Here is a 17,197-nt window from a genome sequence, read left to right as displayed (position 1 = left end):
AAAAATACAAACCATCACACCGTAGTGAAATTAAAGTTTCATAAACTCTATAATTATTACTGTATTACAATTATTTACAACTGCCTAGGCAGGTTCAAAATAGTATGGCTGACATTGACATGGAGAGCCAGCAGATGTTTCCACTTGCTGCTTTAGCAGGGGAAAAGGAGGTAGAAAACTAAAGCTGGGTATCCACCACACTCCCTCTAAACCTTAAGGAGCACTCTTTTTCTGAAAGTAGGGTTAATGTTTTCCAAAATAAGCTGAGATTTATAGTAATTACAGACACTTGGTGTAGAGCATCCAAGTATTCCTCAAAAAGAGTACCTGTAGTGACAATACTTAAAGGAGACCAGCGCTTCCCCTTCAATTACATAAATACTAAATCATCAACAGTACAAAACTTCTTCTGCAGCATAAATATACATTACTCTATAAAATCACATTAAAATCACCCATATAAATTTCAAGAAACCTTTCCTCCTACAAAGAAAATAATCTTTGGCTGGCAAACAGTGCATAAACACTACAGTTTCACAGAATTTTCACCAAAAGTTGAAGGCGTCTAAACCAGGAACTCGTTAGCTAGCCTGCCACTCGTGCCATGTGATAATCTCATCACGTAACAAGATTTGCAAAGGGATTTATAGATTCTCCGGCTGATGTATGGGTGGTATGCATTTATACACAAGATGCTAGCCGTTTTTTGATGCTTTGAAATTGGGACAAATTTACTTTTAATGGCTTATACGCTCATGACGGGTGTACAAAGTTTTCAGAATGCATGGAAATCCTGGGGGTATTTTTTGGCAATCTCTAGTGAAATAAAGAAATTAGGCAAATAAATCCATGTTTTACAAACTATTTAACACTGCATAAGGAATGATGAAAGTCATCACAATGTTTCTACTTCATAATATCTAGGAAAAAAAAAAGACATCTTGCTATCTCACAGCCAAAATACTCTGTTACTGTGTTTCACCATCTATGATATATTAAGAGGCATTTTCACAGCAGCACAGTTACAGCCAAAACAAATGGAGATGAACATTTTCTAAGCAGGTACCTAAGACCAGATGTCTGCTCCATATTTAGACAGCTAAATAAATCATCTGATTTAAAAGTATATAATCATTAAGGCATTTTAGGAGGTTCTGTAAATATTAAGCCTTCCTGAAAATCTGGGTAAATTGCAAGCAAATACATGTGAATTTACATATCTACCTTGCATCAAATAATGAACTTTTTGCTTGTTTATTAAAAAAAGCCAAGGTAAACAGTTTGAAAAGAATTACAGTGTGCTGCTGTTACAGTATTAACTTTGATTGGCTGAGTCCTGATTTCACAGAATCAGTTGTATATTCATTTTCTGAGACATCTAGAACAAACTAAAGAACACGATTATGTTAAAGGTATGTATTTAAGATTTCTAAAAAAAAAATCTCTGGGTACTTCACTGTTGTAGACTCAGTAGATGTTAGATACTTGGATTTTTATAAAATCCGGTTGATTTCTTTAAGTACATAAAAACCTACAGAAAAAAATCTCTCACTTTTTTCTTCAGGATTGGGATTAGTGCTAGAAAAATATTTAAAAAAATTCGTTATTGTTTTTCCCCAAGTTAATGTTGTAAAAGACAACTATTCAGAGAAGAAGATATAGGAGTATATAGTTACTAAAATAATACTTTACTTCTCTATATCTTGGGAAAAAAATTAAATAAAACCTGCACGAGTTTCTTACTAAAACAAATAGATACAGTCAATGTAGCATTCACTTTATTATAATAAGAAATACTATGTGCAGTATAGAAATCACATAGGTCACTGGTCAGTTTTCAGAGAAAGCAAGAAAGAAGAAAATTAGGTCGTATCTTCATTTATTTGAGTGTCTCTGATATATAAACAATATGGAATCGTTTTCTATTTTATTTTGCTTATTTACAACAGAAATGTGGATTTCTTTTCACCAATTTTTTGGAAGATTCATTTAACAAATAAAGAACCAGAGATATTATGAAAATATTAATACTCAGGAAGGAAAACTTAAGTCACTCAGAGAGAAAGGTGTTTTAGATAGTTGTTGAAAACGACTTACTATTTTACTTTATTTTTAGCATCTATTTAGTTCATACCTGCAAAAAACAATTTGGAGGAAAGTGCTATATTTAAGAAATGTCCCCATTCTGCTTGTTTATTTAAGAGTGAGAGACGAGACTAAAATAGGATATCCATACTCAGAATGAATAGGACTTCATCATAAAAACCGCTTTACTGAAAACAAGGGTAGCTTGCATTATGGAAATCCATTCAGTGTGAGTAAACTATTAAAATATGATGCAGAAAAGCATATTACTTTTCTATTTGACTAATAGACTATCTTAATTTTTCTTCATAAGACGTGTGAGACTGGCTAAATAAGATTTATCTGAACAGAAGAAAATAAAAGACGTTCATCACTGTGGCAGTAGCCCTGTAGTGACAGTATTTATACCACAGCTGTACCAGCCAGCTAAACCGTGGTTTCATTTGGTAATTGTGGTATTAGCTAATTACTTTGAGGCAGTAGAACAATTTGCGAATATGACTGAAATATAGTTAGACTCTATTCACTTAGCGCAAAGGAACAGTACTTGAAGCAAGATATTGAAGCACCAGGTCATAAAAGGTGGTTAACAAGGCCCTGAAGTCAGAACTACTTTTAAATGGCGGAGATGTGAACAAAGCTGAATGTATTACAACATCCAGCTAAATAAAATGATTCTCTGCAAATAGATAGATAGGTTGAAATTAAAAGTTTTTTACATTACAGATCAGTGGTGTTTCCCTATAATTAGTGATGGAAAATTGTAAGCCTTACTTCGTCAGTTCAGACATACCATCCAAAATCTGCAAACAGCTTTTTGATGTTAGGCACTTAAGGCATGTATACAGTAAAAACAGATTTGGCCTGGAGTAATGTATTTTTTGCTTCAGCTTCTAAAACTGCCTTATAAATGGTGACATTTCATTTAATAAATCTGTCTTGGGGCCACATATCTCTTTGTGTGAATAAAATTATGCCTATACAAATATTTTTGCCCAACATTTTAGAATATTGACAGTTTGGTACTCATACTCAAAAGACATGCTACAATATAAACTTTCTGGCAATTTTAACAGTCACAATGTAACTGATTAGTAAATAAAAACTGATTTAACAGCACCATATTTATTTTATTACATAGGTACCTTATGAGGTTTAATGCAACAAATTTTGTAAAGGTGTTTTCAGATTTTCCTATGCATGACATTACAATAAATAATAGTAATACCTAGCCCTTCTATAGTATTTTTTATTAGTAGGTTTCAAATGACTCAAATAGGGTCAGTTTATAGAAATGCAAAGTTTTGCTGGGAATTGTTGTTCATTTAACTCCCTCATGACACAAAAAATGAAAAGATTCTTTTTCTCTCTCCTATTTCAATTTCCTATAAGAAAACAGAACTGCCTTTAACAGAAATACTTTATAACATACTACAAACATGTAGTACATTCATTGCAGTTTATGCTCAGACAGTGATGAATACCGTTACTAAAAACTATGAACTACAAAAGAAGAAAAAGACCTTGTAATAACTTGATGACTTTGTCATAGAACATAAGGAGGAACTCTGTCTTGTCCACTACTGCTTTCAGTAATACAAACAGAATTGGCTAGACATTTCTAAATACACTCTTTCTTGCTGTCTTCCTTCTATCAAAACCTACATATTTAGAAATAGTAAAACTTGCCTTTGCACAAAATGATTTTTCAGACCACAGTCAATATAATTTCAAAACTGAAACATATAGTTCATATACACAAAGTTTGTTGCCACAGTAAAATATAACTAAGGAAGCAGATCAGATCATCAAAAAAATGCATGTTTCTATAATTTGCAAAATACAGTAAGGTTTATAGCTGATATATACGTGTTCAATGATCAAAAGGCCATCTTCACGAACAAAACAATATTCCCATTTCAAATAATTTCTATTAAAAAACCTGCCTTAACCGTCACAGAAACAATATTCTCATGATATTCATCTAAAACACAATGCATTCTCATTTTGTAATTATTTCCTATTTATAAAGCATCAATTTCTATATTTTCTTTCATTGAAAACTAAAAACAATCATAGTAGAAATTTTTTGAATTATCAGAAGAAAACATACGTTCAAAATACGAATTACTGTATTTTTCTACTTAAACAACAACATCAAAAGATGTGCTTATTTCAAGCATGATGCAAAAGGTTACTGGCAGGTCTTCTCTCTTATCCTTAGTTTGTACAGAATAACTTTAAACACTTGGGAAATTTTATGATATTTATAATGCTGGTTCCACTTCTTCAAATTCTTGCATGTATTTCAGAAACATTCACTCATTATACACATCCTTAAGCTCCAGATACCTTGGGATAAATAATTGTTTCATATTTAAGTTGTATGACACATCTTTCTTGTGTAAACCTTATGACACTCTCACAAATCAGGCTCAGCCTGGGACGACCACAGGCAGGGCTGAGGTACTGCACATTGTAATTCACATGGCCAAACCAGTGGGCAATCCTTCTCTTTCCTCCTACACATACACACACGCATGTGCATTTTCAAACTCATTGCATCTGCAAACTTTTTCAGGAATGAATTTGCAGGGGGAGGAATGTTCACTGTTGTTTATTGGGCAGGACCATGAACACCTACAATACAAACAGTACCACTGCTTAGAGAAACCTGGAAGAAATTTTATTCTTCTAGGATTAAAAACTGAATAGAGAAGGAGCCATACCTTTGACTGCCACTCGTTACACAAACAATTCATTTGTTAAATCCCTGACTAGGCACTATAGCTCAAGTCACAAGGTCTCTTGTGTCAGCGTCTCTAAAATGCTTACATTCATTGGTATTTTATCTTAAGAGAAAAATCAGGTCAACTTGATTCTTGCATTTCTCTGTAAGAAGAGAAGTTGTTTTACTACATATAGCATCCAAAGAGTTAATTAACCAAATCTTCTTACCACCTGTCTCTTAGAATGAAATGACCACATAAGGTCTTTAGCAAAGAACAAATCCTGAGGAATTAAGTCTTGGATTCATAATGCATTAGAAATAGAACAGCTTCCCTTCCCACCGCCCATGTTCAAACAACTTGTACTCACCCTCTGAGTGATGGCTTTTCCCTCTTTGACTTCCACTGCCAAGCCAAGATCAGACAGTCTGCAGTTACCATGATCATCCAGAAGGACATTTTCTGGCTTCATGTCCCGGTACACAATCTGGATGGAATGGAGATGCAGAATCCCACAGGTGATCTGAGCTGAATAAAAGACGATCCTGTTCATTTCCAAACCTCTCTCTCCCACATTGTAGATGTGATATTTAAGATCCCCTCCATTCATGAGGCTCATGACAAGACACAGATGGCTTTTGTTCTCATAGGCATAAGCTAGGGTGACTATGAAAGGGCTGTTGACCTTCTCCAGAATCTCTTTCTCCAGTAGTGCCATCTTCTCTCCACCTTTCTTTTTCAATCTTTTCTTATCCAGTTTCTTGCAGGCATACATCTTGCCAGTAGTTTTCACTTGGATGGCACAAACCTAGAGAAGGAAGATGCACAAGGAAAGGTAAGGAAGTAATTTTACACATACAGAGTGGAAAATCAAGGGCAGTAATAGGTATGGACTAGCAAAGCTCAGATGCCTTTTAGTAGCTGCTCATGGTAACTGGCGTGACAGAGAATATTAGCAGAGTAGATAAGCAAAAAAGAAATATGATCTGTTTTGTTCAGGACTAGTACATTATGGGCCTTGTACAAAGTTCTTGAGGATTTAATTAGTACATCTGTATTAGTAAATAAAATGAATGTGGACCCATTCTCAGGCCATGAGAGTAAGTGGCATACACAGCTTGCATCAGCATAGCTGAACTCAATCTTCTCTCCCAAAACAAGGAAGACTCATTCATACTGTTTTGGGGAACAAGTCTTGATCTGTGCTATTCCCTAAACTGTGCCTAGAAATTATCTGGGATGGTATGAGCTAGAACAGGCCAAAACTGTGTGAAGAAGCAGGCTAATAATTAACTATATGAATAGTTATGCAAGCCTGTGTCCTGTTTCTTTACTAGCACAGACACAGAACATAAAATGTTTAGAGAAGCTCTTCACCAACTGGCATCTGGAGTCTATCCAACCGTATAGATGACAAACAGCCTAATTTCTGGGAAATGGACAGCCTGAAGGAGCACATTTTGCAAAACTGAAATGATTTCTTAATTTATTGCCAAGTTCCTCTTTGCAAACCCACCTGCCGGTCTTGAAAGGGGAGGAATGACCAGCACCCTCAAAGGTACAGCTCTTACCTCTCCAAAGCCACCTTTGCCCAGAACTCGGAACTCATAGAAGTATTTGTCAGTCACGGGCTGCTTCTCAAAAACTTTCCATTGGAGAAATTTGTCATAGAAGGGGCTGGCCTGGAAGTCCTGAAAGGGCTTGCCTTGGAGGAAGAGTTTGGTTTCCTCCTTGACCAGCTGCACAGTCTTCTCATAATCCTTCTCAGTGGCTGCCTGGCACTTGCTGGCCAAATCAGAACTCATGAAACCCAGATAGTTTTTGGAGCCTGTCTTAAGAAAGTTGGTGATCATATTCTCCATGGTACTGCTCTTGATATTATCCTCTGCCAACTCCCAGTTTGACACCTCATCCAGGAAGTCCCTAGCTACCAAATGTTCAGGCACTGTCTCTAAGAAGTCTCTGAACAATCTCTTGCCGATGGGCTGCTGCTCACAGATGCTCTCATAATTCACAACAACAGACTGTCTAGCGTCTTTACACTGGTCAACCTTGGGCAGTGAGAGGCTCTTACGCCTCTTTTGCATCTCCTTGGTGTCTCCATCTCCACTCTTCCTGGCCTGCAGGTAGGCTGTGTTGGCAATCAGGTTGTCAAGTCCCGCCATGTCACACATCTTGGCAAGCTCTTGGGGTGGCAGAGCCCAGCTGAGACAAAATGAGAAACTGGCCCAAGAGCTATGCTGCAGCTGCCCTGCACTTCTCCCTGCTGGTGGTGTGTGTGGGCTTCTGAAACACACCAGAGAGACTAACTGCTTTTGCATTAAATACCTCTTAAGGATTTTCACTAAGTACCTTTAGGTATATGCACCATTTTTGGAAAGTGACTGGTAAGAGGTTTCTCTGTAAGGAGCTTTGAGTTCGCTATCTATAGCTGAGGGATGACATCCTAGGCAAACCTTCTCACTAGCAGCACCAAAGAAATGCAGTTTGGCCAGTGTTTCTCCAAACAGGCCCCAATACCCTCTATATGCACTGTCCCTGGCTGCTGAGAATGTGCTAAGATTCCTGTTTGTAATACACGCACACTCCAAACTCAGTGGCACTCTGGCCAGTTAGAGGACAACGTCTTAGCTCCCTCGCTCATGACACAGCAAATACCACTGTACTAAGAATTACATAAGTTGGGATTTGTTTTTATAAAAAGCTTTTATCACAAATCTTCCATGCCTGAAACAGAAGCTGACGTAGACTAACATGAGTTGTTGAGTTTTTAATTACCACTCAATCCGCTAAGAACTGTGGCTGCTCTAAAAATAACGATCCCTATATATAAAATAGAATAGAATTTTGATCTCCTCTCCCACACACAAAAAAAGAAAACATTCTTCAAATGACTGGCCAAATCTTGCCAGGACAGTTCCATATGACACGGTGGTCTCAATTTATTTTCTCTACTAAGCTTGTATCATGACAATGACTGGCAGGACAGGAAAGTGGCAGCAGCCTATGCCTGAAGTGGCATCAACAAAGGGACAAAGCCGATTACAATCAAGTGAAGCCAAAATCCACCTGACTTCACGCACTGGCTGCCTAGCAGGAAGTCTGTGCCCCACTTTTTTCCAAAAGAATAAAAGTCATGTGTGGGACTTACCACGCTGAGCCCCCTTCTGCTGTGAGACCATGGTTTGGCTGCTAAAAAACTCTTTGACATAAGGAAGGTATCACAGGGGCAGGAAAAGCAGTTCCATGTTTTTTCCAGTAGCAACAGGGTCAAGCTGCTCAAAGAGTTTCCTTTTCTCTTTTTCACTGTTATATTCAGAGCAAGTTGAAGAGTCGAATCATGAGAAACAAACGCTAAATACTAGGAGTAACAACAGACCCTGCTCAGACTCCTTATAGTAAGTGCTCTGCCCTTCTTAGCTGCTTTTTGTTAACTCTACTACACTACCACTATGCAGTATTTCGTTTTCACATGCTTAATCCTCTGTCTGCATTGAATCTGTTTGACATATAATTCATGTTTATACTCTACAAAATTATATTATAGGTGTGTTTTTCTAGCTGCGATTGAGAGGATGATCCATTGCAAAGTGCCAATGTGCAAAATGTGGTGTACTTGTCTGTAAAGCAGAGTATTTGGAAGTCATGCCTGCTGTAGTAATTGCTAATTCTGCCAGGTGAATGCAAGCATGGGGCAGAAGAGGTTACAGAAATGGCTAAATAACACAGCCAGCAGAGTAAAGAAATTTGAAAAAAAAGTCCAAGGAAGAACTGTTGAATTCAGCTTTCTTGGAAAATGATGCCCACAGCAGCAGCAGCATATTCCAATTACATCCTGAGAACAGAAAGGCAAGAAAGGAGGTAACGAAAGCTTTAATTTCAGGTCCTAAAATTCATCAGTCTTTCTTGCCTTTAGCAAAAATGTCACCGTAGTTCAAATTCAGAGTTTAACACTATGAATGGCTGGTAGTTGGAGCCCCAAGAGTGAACTCAAGCCTGTACCTAATAGTACCTAAACTATTGATGCTGTCATGTCTAAACAAATCAAGAAAATACCTAATTTTTATGGTACTTGTGCAAGAAAGACAATCCACAACTTGAAAAATCATTTTGTCCTCATGATTAGAGTCTTTCCTGATTTCTACAGAACACGAACCTTCTCTAAAAGAAGACAACTTCAAAAAAAAAAAAAGAAAAAGAAAGCAACAAGATATTTGGAAACAGATTCATTACTCAAGTCACTTTTCAGGGACGACTCTAGCTACTTTTGCCAAATTACCCAAATTTGCCCAGCATTTATTAGAGTAGAAAAGAATAGATCAGCATTAATCTATTGGCTGATAACAGCTATTTAAATTAATGTTGCCTTCCCATAAAACAGTGTGTTTGGGTGAGAAGCAAAACTGACTGATTTTGCATATATAGGACCTGAACAAATTCGGTACTAAGAGAAGGCATTTATTAAGAACTAGGTGAATGGGATACGAGGAAGGGAAGAGTACGATTTGGAGCACAAGAAAGTTTCTCTGGCACAGGTATTGTATCTGCTCTGTGCAGAGCTCATTGCAAAAACGGGATTTAAGCTAGTGTTCTCCAAATCAGAGAAATAATATGCAAAGACTTTAAAATCATTCCCCTACATTCCATCTCTAACTACTGGTCAACAAGATACTCAAAAATGTATTTCTCTTATGTTCTCTCTCAGTAAAGCTGCTTGCTTGTACAAATTAATGAAGCCAGAGATAATGAATCTGAAATTTAATTGTTAGGGTATCCAGTTGGGATACGACACAGATTCAAATTCCTGATAGAGCACGCAAATATTTTTTCCCAAAACTAAAATATATAGCCCTTATAATAAACTAAGGTTATCTAACCAAAGGATTTAGAAAAATAAGACAAAATAAAATTATGATTTTTTAGGGAAACTTATGCAAACTAGCAGGTGGTTCTACATTTTAGCATGTAATATTAGTTCTGGAGATTTTGTACAAAACTTGAAGATTAACATTATAACAAAACTATATATATATAGACCAACGTATTAATCACATTAACAGTACATATTGAAGAATCTCAGCTATTGACAGCCACAAAGAAACTAAAGTTGTCCTCTCGCATTTTCTTCCCATGTCAGTAGTAAAGCAACTCAGTGAATTTAAGTATTCACAATTTTTTTCTTTACAGTTAGTGAAATGAAAATCTTGTGAGTTGATTGTAAGTCTTCTAGCGCAACAAGCAGGAATCAGGATGACTACACTTTACCTGTATGATGACAAACTTTCTAACACCACATTAATTTAGCAATGACCTGCATTAAGCTATCTTAACAATAAGGCAGTTTACATCCATCCCCATTAAACTGAAAAGCAATACTTCACAGAATTAAACTGTATTCCTCCAAATAGCATCTTACTTGAACAAGTAATGTTTTGCAGTTGCCTTTATCTATCTCAAAGGCAAATTTCACGAATATCTGAACAGTTGTATAGTACAGTACTGCAGACTTTTTAGTGTCATCTGCTTTTAATGTCCAACACTATCCCAGTTCTGTTTTCACATAGCCTTCTTAAATTTTAGCCATTTGCAAAGAAAATGTCCATACTGAATATCTGATAATTCCAGTCAAAAATAGTTGAGTCAAGTCAAAGAGACTAAAAAAAAATACCTTTTTCTTGTGTTAAAATTTTACAGGGTCCTTTTCTCTGAACAGCTTTACTTATTAAACTCATGCTTTGAAAAGGGACATGGAACTTCTACTCAGCACTTGTTAAGCCCCACCTGGAATATTTGTGTCCAGTTTTGGTCCCCCAAATTCAAGAGAGATATTGAAAAATATAAAGAATCCAGCAAAGGTCCATCAAGATGATTTAAGGGCTAGATAACTTGACACATGAAGGGAGGTTGAAAGAAATTGCTTTATTCAGCCTAGAGAAGAGAGGGCTTGCGGGGGAGGCAGGGGGATCTAATCTCAGTCTTCCAATACTTAAAAAGCAGATGCTTTTTGAGATGCAGATGCAGGTACTCTCTTCAAAAGGATGCATGGTGAGAGGACAGGAGGCAACGGGCAAAAGGTGATTCAGGGGAAATTCCTTCTGGATATAAGAAAAGGTTTTTCACCGTGAGAACAGTTACACACTGGGATAGTTGGCCCAGAGAGTGACAGAATCTCCCTCCCTGAGAGGGACTTGGCTTGACACGGCCCTGGACAGCCTAATCTAAGGCTGTGCTTTCAGCAAAGGTTGAACTGGATGGTCTCCTGGGGTCCCTTCCAAGCTAGGTTTTTCTATAATTCTAGTCTATTTCGAAGATTTAACTCTTTCAAAGTGAACTGAGTGTACTTGGTTTCTATCCCATGAAAATTTCTTCAAATTTGACACAGGTAGAAGAAAGAAGGCACGCCAGCTGCTTCAATTTCAGCATCTAGCTTCCCTAACATTTCATTTGCATTATGGCCTGTAATAGGTGGCATTTAGGAAGACTTCTCTGCAATCATAATTTTCGGCTGTTAACAGTCATGCATGTGACATATGTGAACTGAAAGCAGAGTGAAAATTACTTTGGTACTCTCCATGAACCCAAGCAAAATGAACAAAGAAATCCTCTGATGTGACTAGATGCAATAAAAGAGGTTAGAGGATAGAACCAGGGACCAAATTTTGGCAGAGAAAATAGGTGCTAAATATAGTTTAACTTCTACGGCTAAAAATTACTTCCACATCTAACACGATTTTCTTTTCTCATCATCTTAGGAAAGAATCCTCTTACACAAACAGAAAAAGCGAAGATGAAACAGGCCACAGCAACCTAAAAGCTACAGGCACTTCATTATTATTAACCTTTCTTGTATTTGGTTTAATTTTTCAGAAAGACATCATCTGGGATATTAACAACTGATGTGATACACTGCAACAGTTGCACAATAGAGAATTTTTGTGATTTCTCTTAGCGTACAATGAGACCTGCTACACAAGCAAGATTTAAAACATTCAAAACTTTTTAAAAGCAAGAAAGTAAGTAGTAAACAAAAACACATTAAACTCCCCATGTACACTTGATGAAACGATCCAAGATTTCCATTGGAATTATTTTATACAATGAAGTTACACCTCTTAAATACCCTTAAAATAAACAGAACTAGCTAAAAATACCTCTATTGAGAAATGTAGAAACCTTAAACATTTAAGTTGATCATCCTGTAGTAAACAATGATATGCATATAATTATTGTTTCAAATCTGCCCAGGTTTATTAACCATTTTATTAAGTCTGAATTCATTTCAGACTTAAAGTAGTAATTCAAACTATTACTTATAAAAATACCCACAGCATATGTTCAGATTAATAAAAAATCCCTCAGCATATGTTCAGACTAATAGTAATTACTCTGGATATTTAGGGAAAAGATAAACAGAAAGTCAGAGTCAAGCAGTTAAATATATGTAATAAAAAACACAGGACTGATCACAGAAAAAAGATATTTTGAGGATTTCCACAACAATGAAACAATGCCTTCTCCTACTCCCCCAAACAAGCACTGTATCAGATAAAATGATGATAAAGAAATTTCCGTAACAGACTTTTGATGAAGTAACAATTTATTATAACATATTTTTGCTAGATTTAATAAGTACCTGCTTTCCTTGAGATATCTAAATTATCAGTTTTGCTTGCTTTCTAGATTAGCCAACTGACCATCGAAATTGTTTACACCACTAGTTAACCGATATCAAAGATGTGTCATTGTACTAGAAGTCTCTGGATTAAAAAAGCATGTTTCTATGACCTTTAACAGAAATATAAATAAAAAAATTATTAATATGGTTAAATTTTAATACTATGGTTGTAAAAATCATGTATAGAATATTATACAGCAACAGATTTTGAGATACAGCAAAACAAAGTTTTCTGAAGTCATAAAGAAACCTAAATGAGAAATTTATACTACAGTCTGATGCAAAAAGCAAATAATAAATGCTTCACACACTATTCATTTTAGATTAAAAAACAAAATATTTTCTAACAAACCTCACTGACTGTGGTTCTGTAGGCAATATCATTTAGACAACAGTTTCTTTTTTCTGATGATGAGCTATACAGTATATCAGACTTTCAAACAAGGCATCCCTTTCGAATTAATTCATTTCTCTAACCAAAAACATTAGACTGTATTTGGGGTATAATCTGCACAAATACATTTCTGTGTTCTGATACAGATGCAGTTAAAACTCAAATTGTAATAGACACATTTGTTAATGTGGTGTCTCTTTTCAGTTGTGGAAAGATCTGCAATAAGACTGCCCACTGCCTCCTAATACAGCAAAGAGCACCACAACAAAACCACTCAATTATTATAGCAGATAAACCAAATAAACTGTGCCATGACTGGCCTGTTCCATTCTTTTGTATGAGCATATGGCATAAGACATACACTATTTCAACAAGTTCAACAGAAAAAAACTTCCAGTGTTTTTATTTGCCTATTCTCTGGACTACCCAGTCCTGCTGGCAGAGGGGACAGCGATTATTCTGTTTCACCCACAAGGACATGCAGCAATTGTGGAAGGAGTGATTGCATTCTCCCCAGACCACTGAAAGAAATGAAAAAATGTTCCAGTTAAAGTCTTAAACAGATGTCTAATCAACATTTACTGCAAGGTCCAAACTATCATTCTCAGATGTTTATAGCTATTGCAAGCTTATATGATATTTAGAGGGAAAATGTATCATCAGTGCTTTATCCACTGAGACTGGATTATTACTATCATTCTTATGACACTTCTCAGCTTGCTCTCACCAGTCTTTGCATTTATTTCCAAATGAAAAGAAATACATATATTCTCATCTTCTTGTACTGTTCTGTGATTTGTATAAACACATTTATCTTTCTGACCAGGAACAAGCGCAACTATCTGGCTAAGTTCTGTTCACTTTAATTGCCCCAGTAACAAAATATAGCCAATGCAGTACTTGCTATCACAAAAGAGCGTATTACCAAATTCTTATCTGAAATGTAGTGTTTAAACTTAAATGTATGATAAGAAGGCACATTTGACATAGTATATAGCCTCAAAATGGGATCTCAGAGCAGAAGTTGTTCACAGGATACAGTTACTTCAACATACCAAAAGGGTCATCTATTTTCCATCTACTCTTGAACAGTATTAGCCACTTTGCTTTTTTCCCCGTTAGTTAACAACAATGGAACATAAGGGTGTCAATCAAAGGAGTGTTGTAAATTGTTTTGTTTTTTATTTCTCTCCAATTATCTTAAATAGGACACTTATCAAGCCAACCACAGGTTCTGGAACAGGTAATTCCTGTTCTGGACATCAAAAATAACAATGGGTTGAGACAATATACCTTAATACAGAAAGAAGAGGGGTGTGGAGAGGTTTACCACTGGGTTTAAAAGTTGACTTAAAGTTGTGAAGCAAAGGTTATGAGAAAATAGCATACATGCTAACAGATGAGTTGCAAATTTGAAGGTGTTTTGTTCTACATCACATCTGAAGTGAACACTATTGTTATTAGCGCTCAAAAATAAATGATAAAGCCAAAGCATTACTAATGCAAAACGACGACAGACTGCAGAATTAAAATCCAGTTTATTTTTGAGCTTTAATAAAACTAGTATTCCCTTCAAACTTTAAAATGCACCCTGTTGAGAAAAAAGCTTCAGTTGAAAGACAAGCAAATGAAATCACTACATACCAACACAATCTTCTTGTTTGTTTTCAGCTTGACATCTAAGACAGGCATCTGAAAGTAAACAAGAACAAAACTCAATTTGATGCTCAGGATACTGTCTTAAGAATAGTTTGTCAGAAGAAAATATAAACTCCAGAACCAATTTACATAGGTAGAAATCTTACATTTTGCTGTCTGATTCAGCCCTTTAACATTAAAGTATCCTCCCCCCCTAAATTTAAAACAGGGCACATGACACAATGAAATATGCATCTGCAAGAGATCAAAAGGACTACAAACTGTTCAAAAAGTTTTGTTTATTTTCCATTGCTTCACTATTTTCATAACTTCTGCTGAAAAAAGCCTTCATTTTGCAGATATGACAACCGGATTTGTGCCAAGGCACTCAGGCATATTAAGACCAGAGCAAAGGCACAGCCAAACCCTAATTACAGGACTTTGTTTTTCAGATGTCAGCATCTCCTTTTAAGGAAATCATTCAAATATGATTTCTTTTAACCTCTACATCTCTCACATCCCCACCTACTACTACCATCTTTTTTATATGGTTGTTTTCCTTAAAGAATACCTGCATGTAATTTTCACAATACTGACAGAGGCATGCAAACTAATTTTACACACTGATCAGTCTAGTAATATAAATGAAGAGATAAATGGGGAAAATATCTAACTAAAAATATTTATCTTCTTTGTACACTCCAGTCTCTGTGGCTACAGGTCTGGATGACAGATTCAGGATTATAGATATAGTAGTGACAACTTCCAGGCTCTGTGCAGGCCACACAAATACAGAGGAAGCATGCCTTCGTTTCTCCTTTGCTCCAACATGGACTGGCAGAGACGTATGTGCACAGACCATGCACAACACAAAGCATTCAACTATTAGGGCAGCATACAGTGCAAACGCATCTTCATCTCTTCCAAAGAAGAGGCAATCGTTTAGACAAAAGCATCCCATGGGTAGATTTGGCCTGCAGGTCACCAGTTGGAACATATTTTTCTAGAAGACAGAGAAGTAACATGATACAGGACTTTCAGTTTGAGTATTTCTGCTTTCTCTACCAGATACTGCAGGGTGCTTCTATTTCGGATTGACCTGCCCAGATAGTCCTCATTTTTCAGGTAATGCAGAAGGAAGAGCATCGAAACTTTTAAGTAGCTGTCCTTTCCTCATTAAGATGAAAGAAAGGTAGTAAGTAAAGTTTCCTCTTGTCTATTATTATATTTCCATAGCACCTAGGGGCCAAACTGCAGCAGAGATTCAACCAAACTGCTTCAATTTACAATTTACAGTATGGCACATCAAAACAAACTGATCTGGAGTTGCATCAATACGCTGGGTAGAAAGCTGTGGTGGGCTAGCAGCTGCTGTAAAAGCAGCTTACCTATCCCAGGTCTAGATTTAGAGTTTCAGCTAGAAAAGCAACACAGACAGCTGAGGACACAAATCACTACGCCTATACCAATGCCAGCTGCCCCCATTCCTGCATCATAACCCTAAGGGTGAGAGTCCATGAAAGGCTGAACAAATTAAGTCAGTACTGCTGCAATCCTTCCCTTTCCAGGCGACACCTCTGCATTGCTGCTTCTTTCCCTTGTGCTTCTGTTATCCTTGAAGCCCAAGTTGGTTCAAGGAATTAAACCAGTAAAGAAAATTAAGCCAGCTCACACCTCCCTCCCTGCAAAAACAAGCAAACCCACCTCAAACACGTGGAGCCAGCCCACATCCTGCACAGCCTCCAACCAAAGGCTACTGCAGATGCAGCGGCTCTACAGGAGCCAGACCATGTCTGGTAGGGGTCAGCATTAAATTGCTGAAGTCGGTAATAATGAAGTTTCCCATTCAAAAAATCTGGTTTGCTCTATATTTAAAAAATGACTATCAGATTTCTCTGCTAATTTCACAGGAAAAATACTCCCTTGGCCTAATTATGAAAAATTATAAATAAACAATTTTTAAACTCTTCTTAAAACATCTGGATGACTTTTGGTTTGAAAGCTTTTTATAGTCCCCTGTAACAGGAATGATTGTTTTTGTAACAGTCACGAGTAATCAACCGAAGCCGCCTCTCCAATAGTTCTGTTTTCTCATAAATCGTAGCACAATAACAACAGCTAGAACAGGGAAATTCATTCTTAAAATTATGGTTTACTTTTAGCAGACGAAGCCAATTTCATAGCTCTGGCCCGGTCTCTGTTCGCCATCTGAAAGCAGGCACGAAACATCTCCAAAACACGCTTACACGAAGGGCTGCTCTCGCCCTAGGGCTGGTCTCCCACGGCCTCAGCCCGGGCTGCTCTCGCTCTGGCACACGCGCGCGCTCCTCCCGCTCCAGCCGCGCTCGCGGTGCGAACACGCGCGAGCGGCGGCTGCGGCGTCACCGCTGCGGCGTTTCCGCTGCGCCCCGGGCCGCCGGGCCGCCTGAGGCCTGGGCCGCCGAGGGGCGATCACTCGGCACGGAGGCGAAAAGGGATGCAGATACGCAGCAGAGGAGGAATCTGTGGCATTTCCAAAGTGAATGAAAAGATGTCAGAAAACACTAGCGCTTGGGTAAACGCGTGATTAGGCCCTGAAAGACGAGCGTACGCGCCGCCCCTACGCTAGCGCTCTCGGCACCGCGGGTCTCCGCGCGCCGGCGCTGCAGCCGCCCGCCGCCGGGCGAGCAGCCGCCC

The 17,197-nt window shown here is 37.5% G+C and overlaps 1 protein-coding gene across 1 annotated transcript in view; it reads right to left on the bottom strand.

The window, feature by feature from the left end:
• GRK7 (G protein-coupled receptor kinase 7) overlaps window positions 1–7,024 on the bottom strand; it is a 69,089-nt gene extending 62,065 nt beyond the window's left edge. The window contains exons 1-2 of the mRNA XM_026087027.1: window positions 6,386–7,024; window positions 5,185–5,622 (exon numbers count right to left, since the gene is read on the bottom strand). Of these exons, the coding sequence (XP_025942812.1) occupies window positions 5,185–5,622; window positions 6,386–6,988 (1,041 nt within the window). The 5' untranslated portion in view covers window positions 6,989–7,024. The remainder of the gene's footprint in view (window positions 1–5,184; window positions 5,623–6,385) is intronic.
• Window positions 7,025–17,197: the final 10,173 nt, after the last annotated feature.

This window comes from Apteryx rowi, unplaced genomic scaffold, assembly GCF_003343035.1.
Source record: "Apteryx rowi isolate R43461 unplaced genomic scaffold, aptRow1 scaffold_70, whole genome shotgun sequence".
Lineage (NCBI taxonomy): Eukaryota > Metazoa > Chordata > Aves > Apterygiformes > Apterygidae > Apteryx > Apteryx rowi.
The sequence above is the reverse complement of the archived record's forward strand: the minus strand, read 5'-3'. Positions and strand labels throughout refer to the sequence as shown.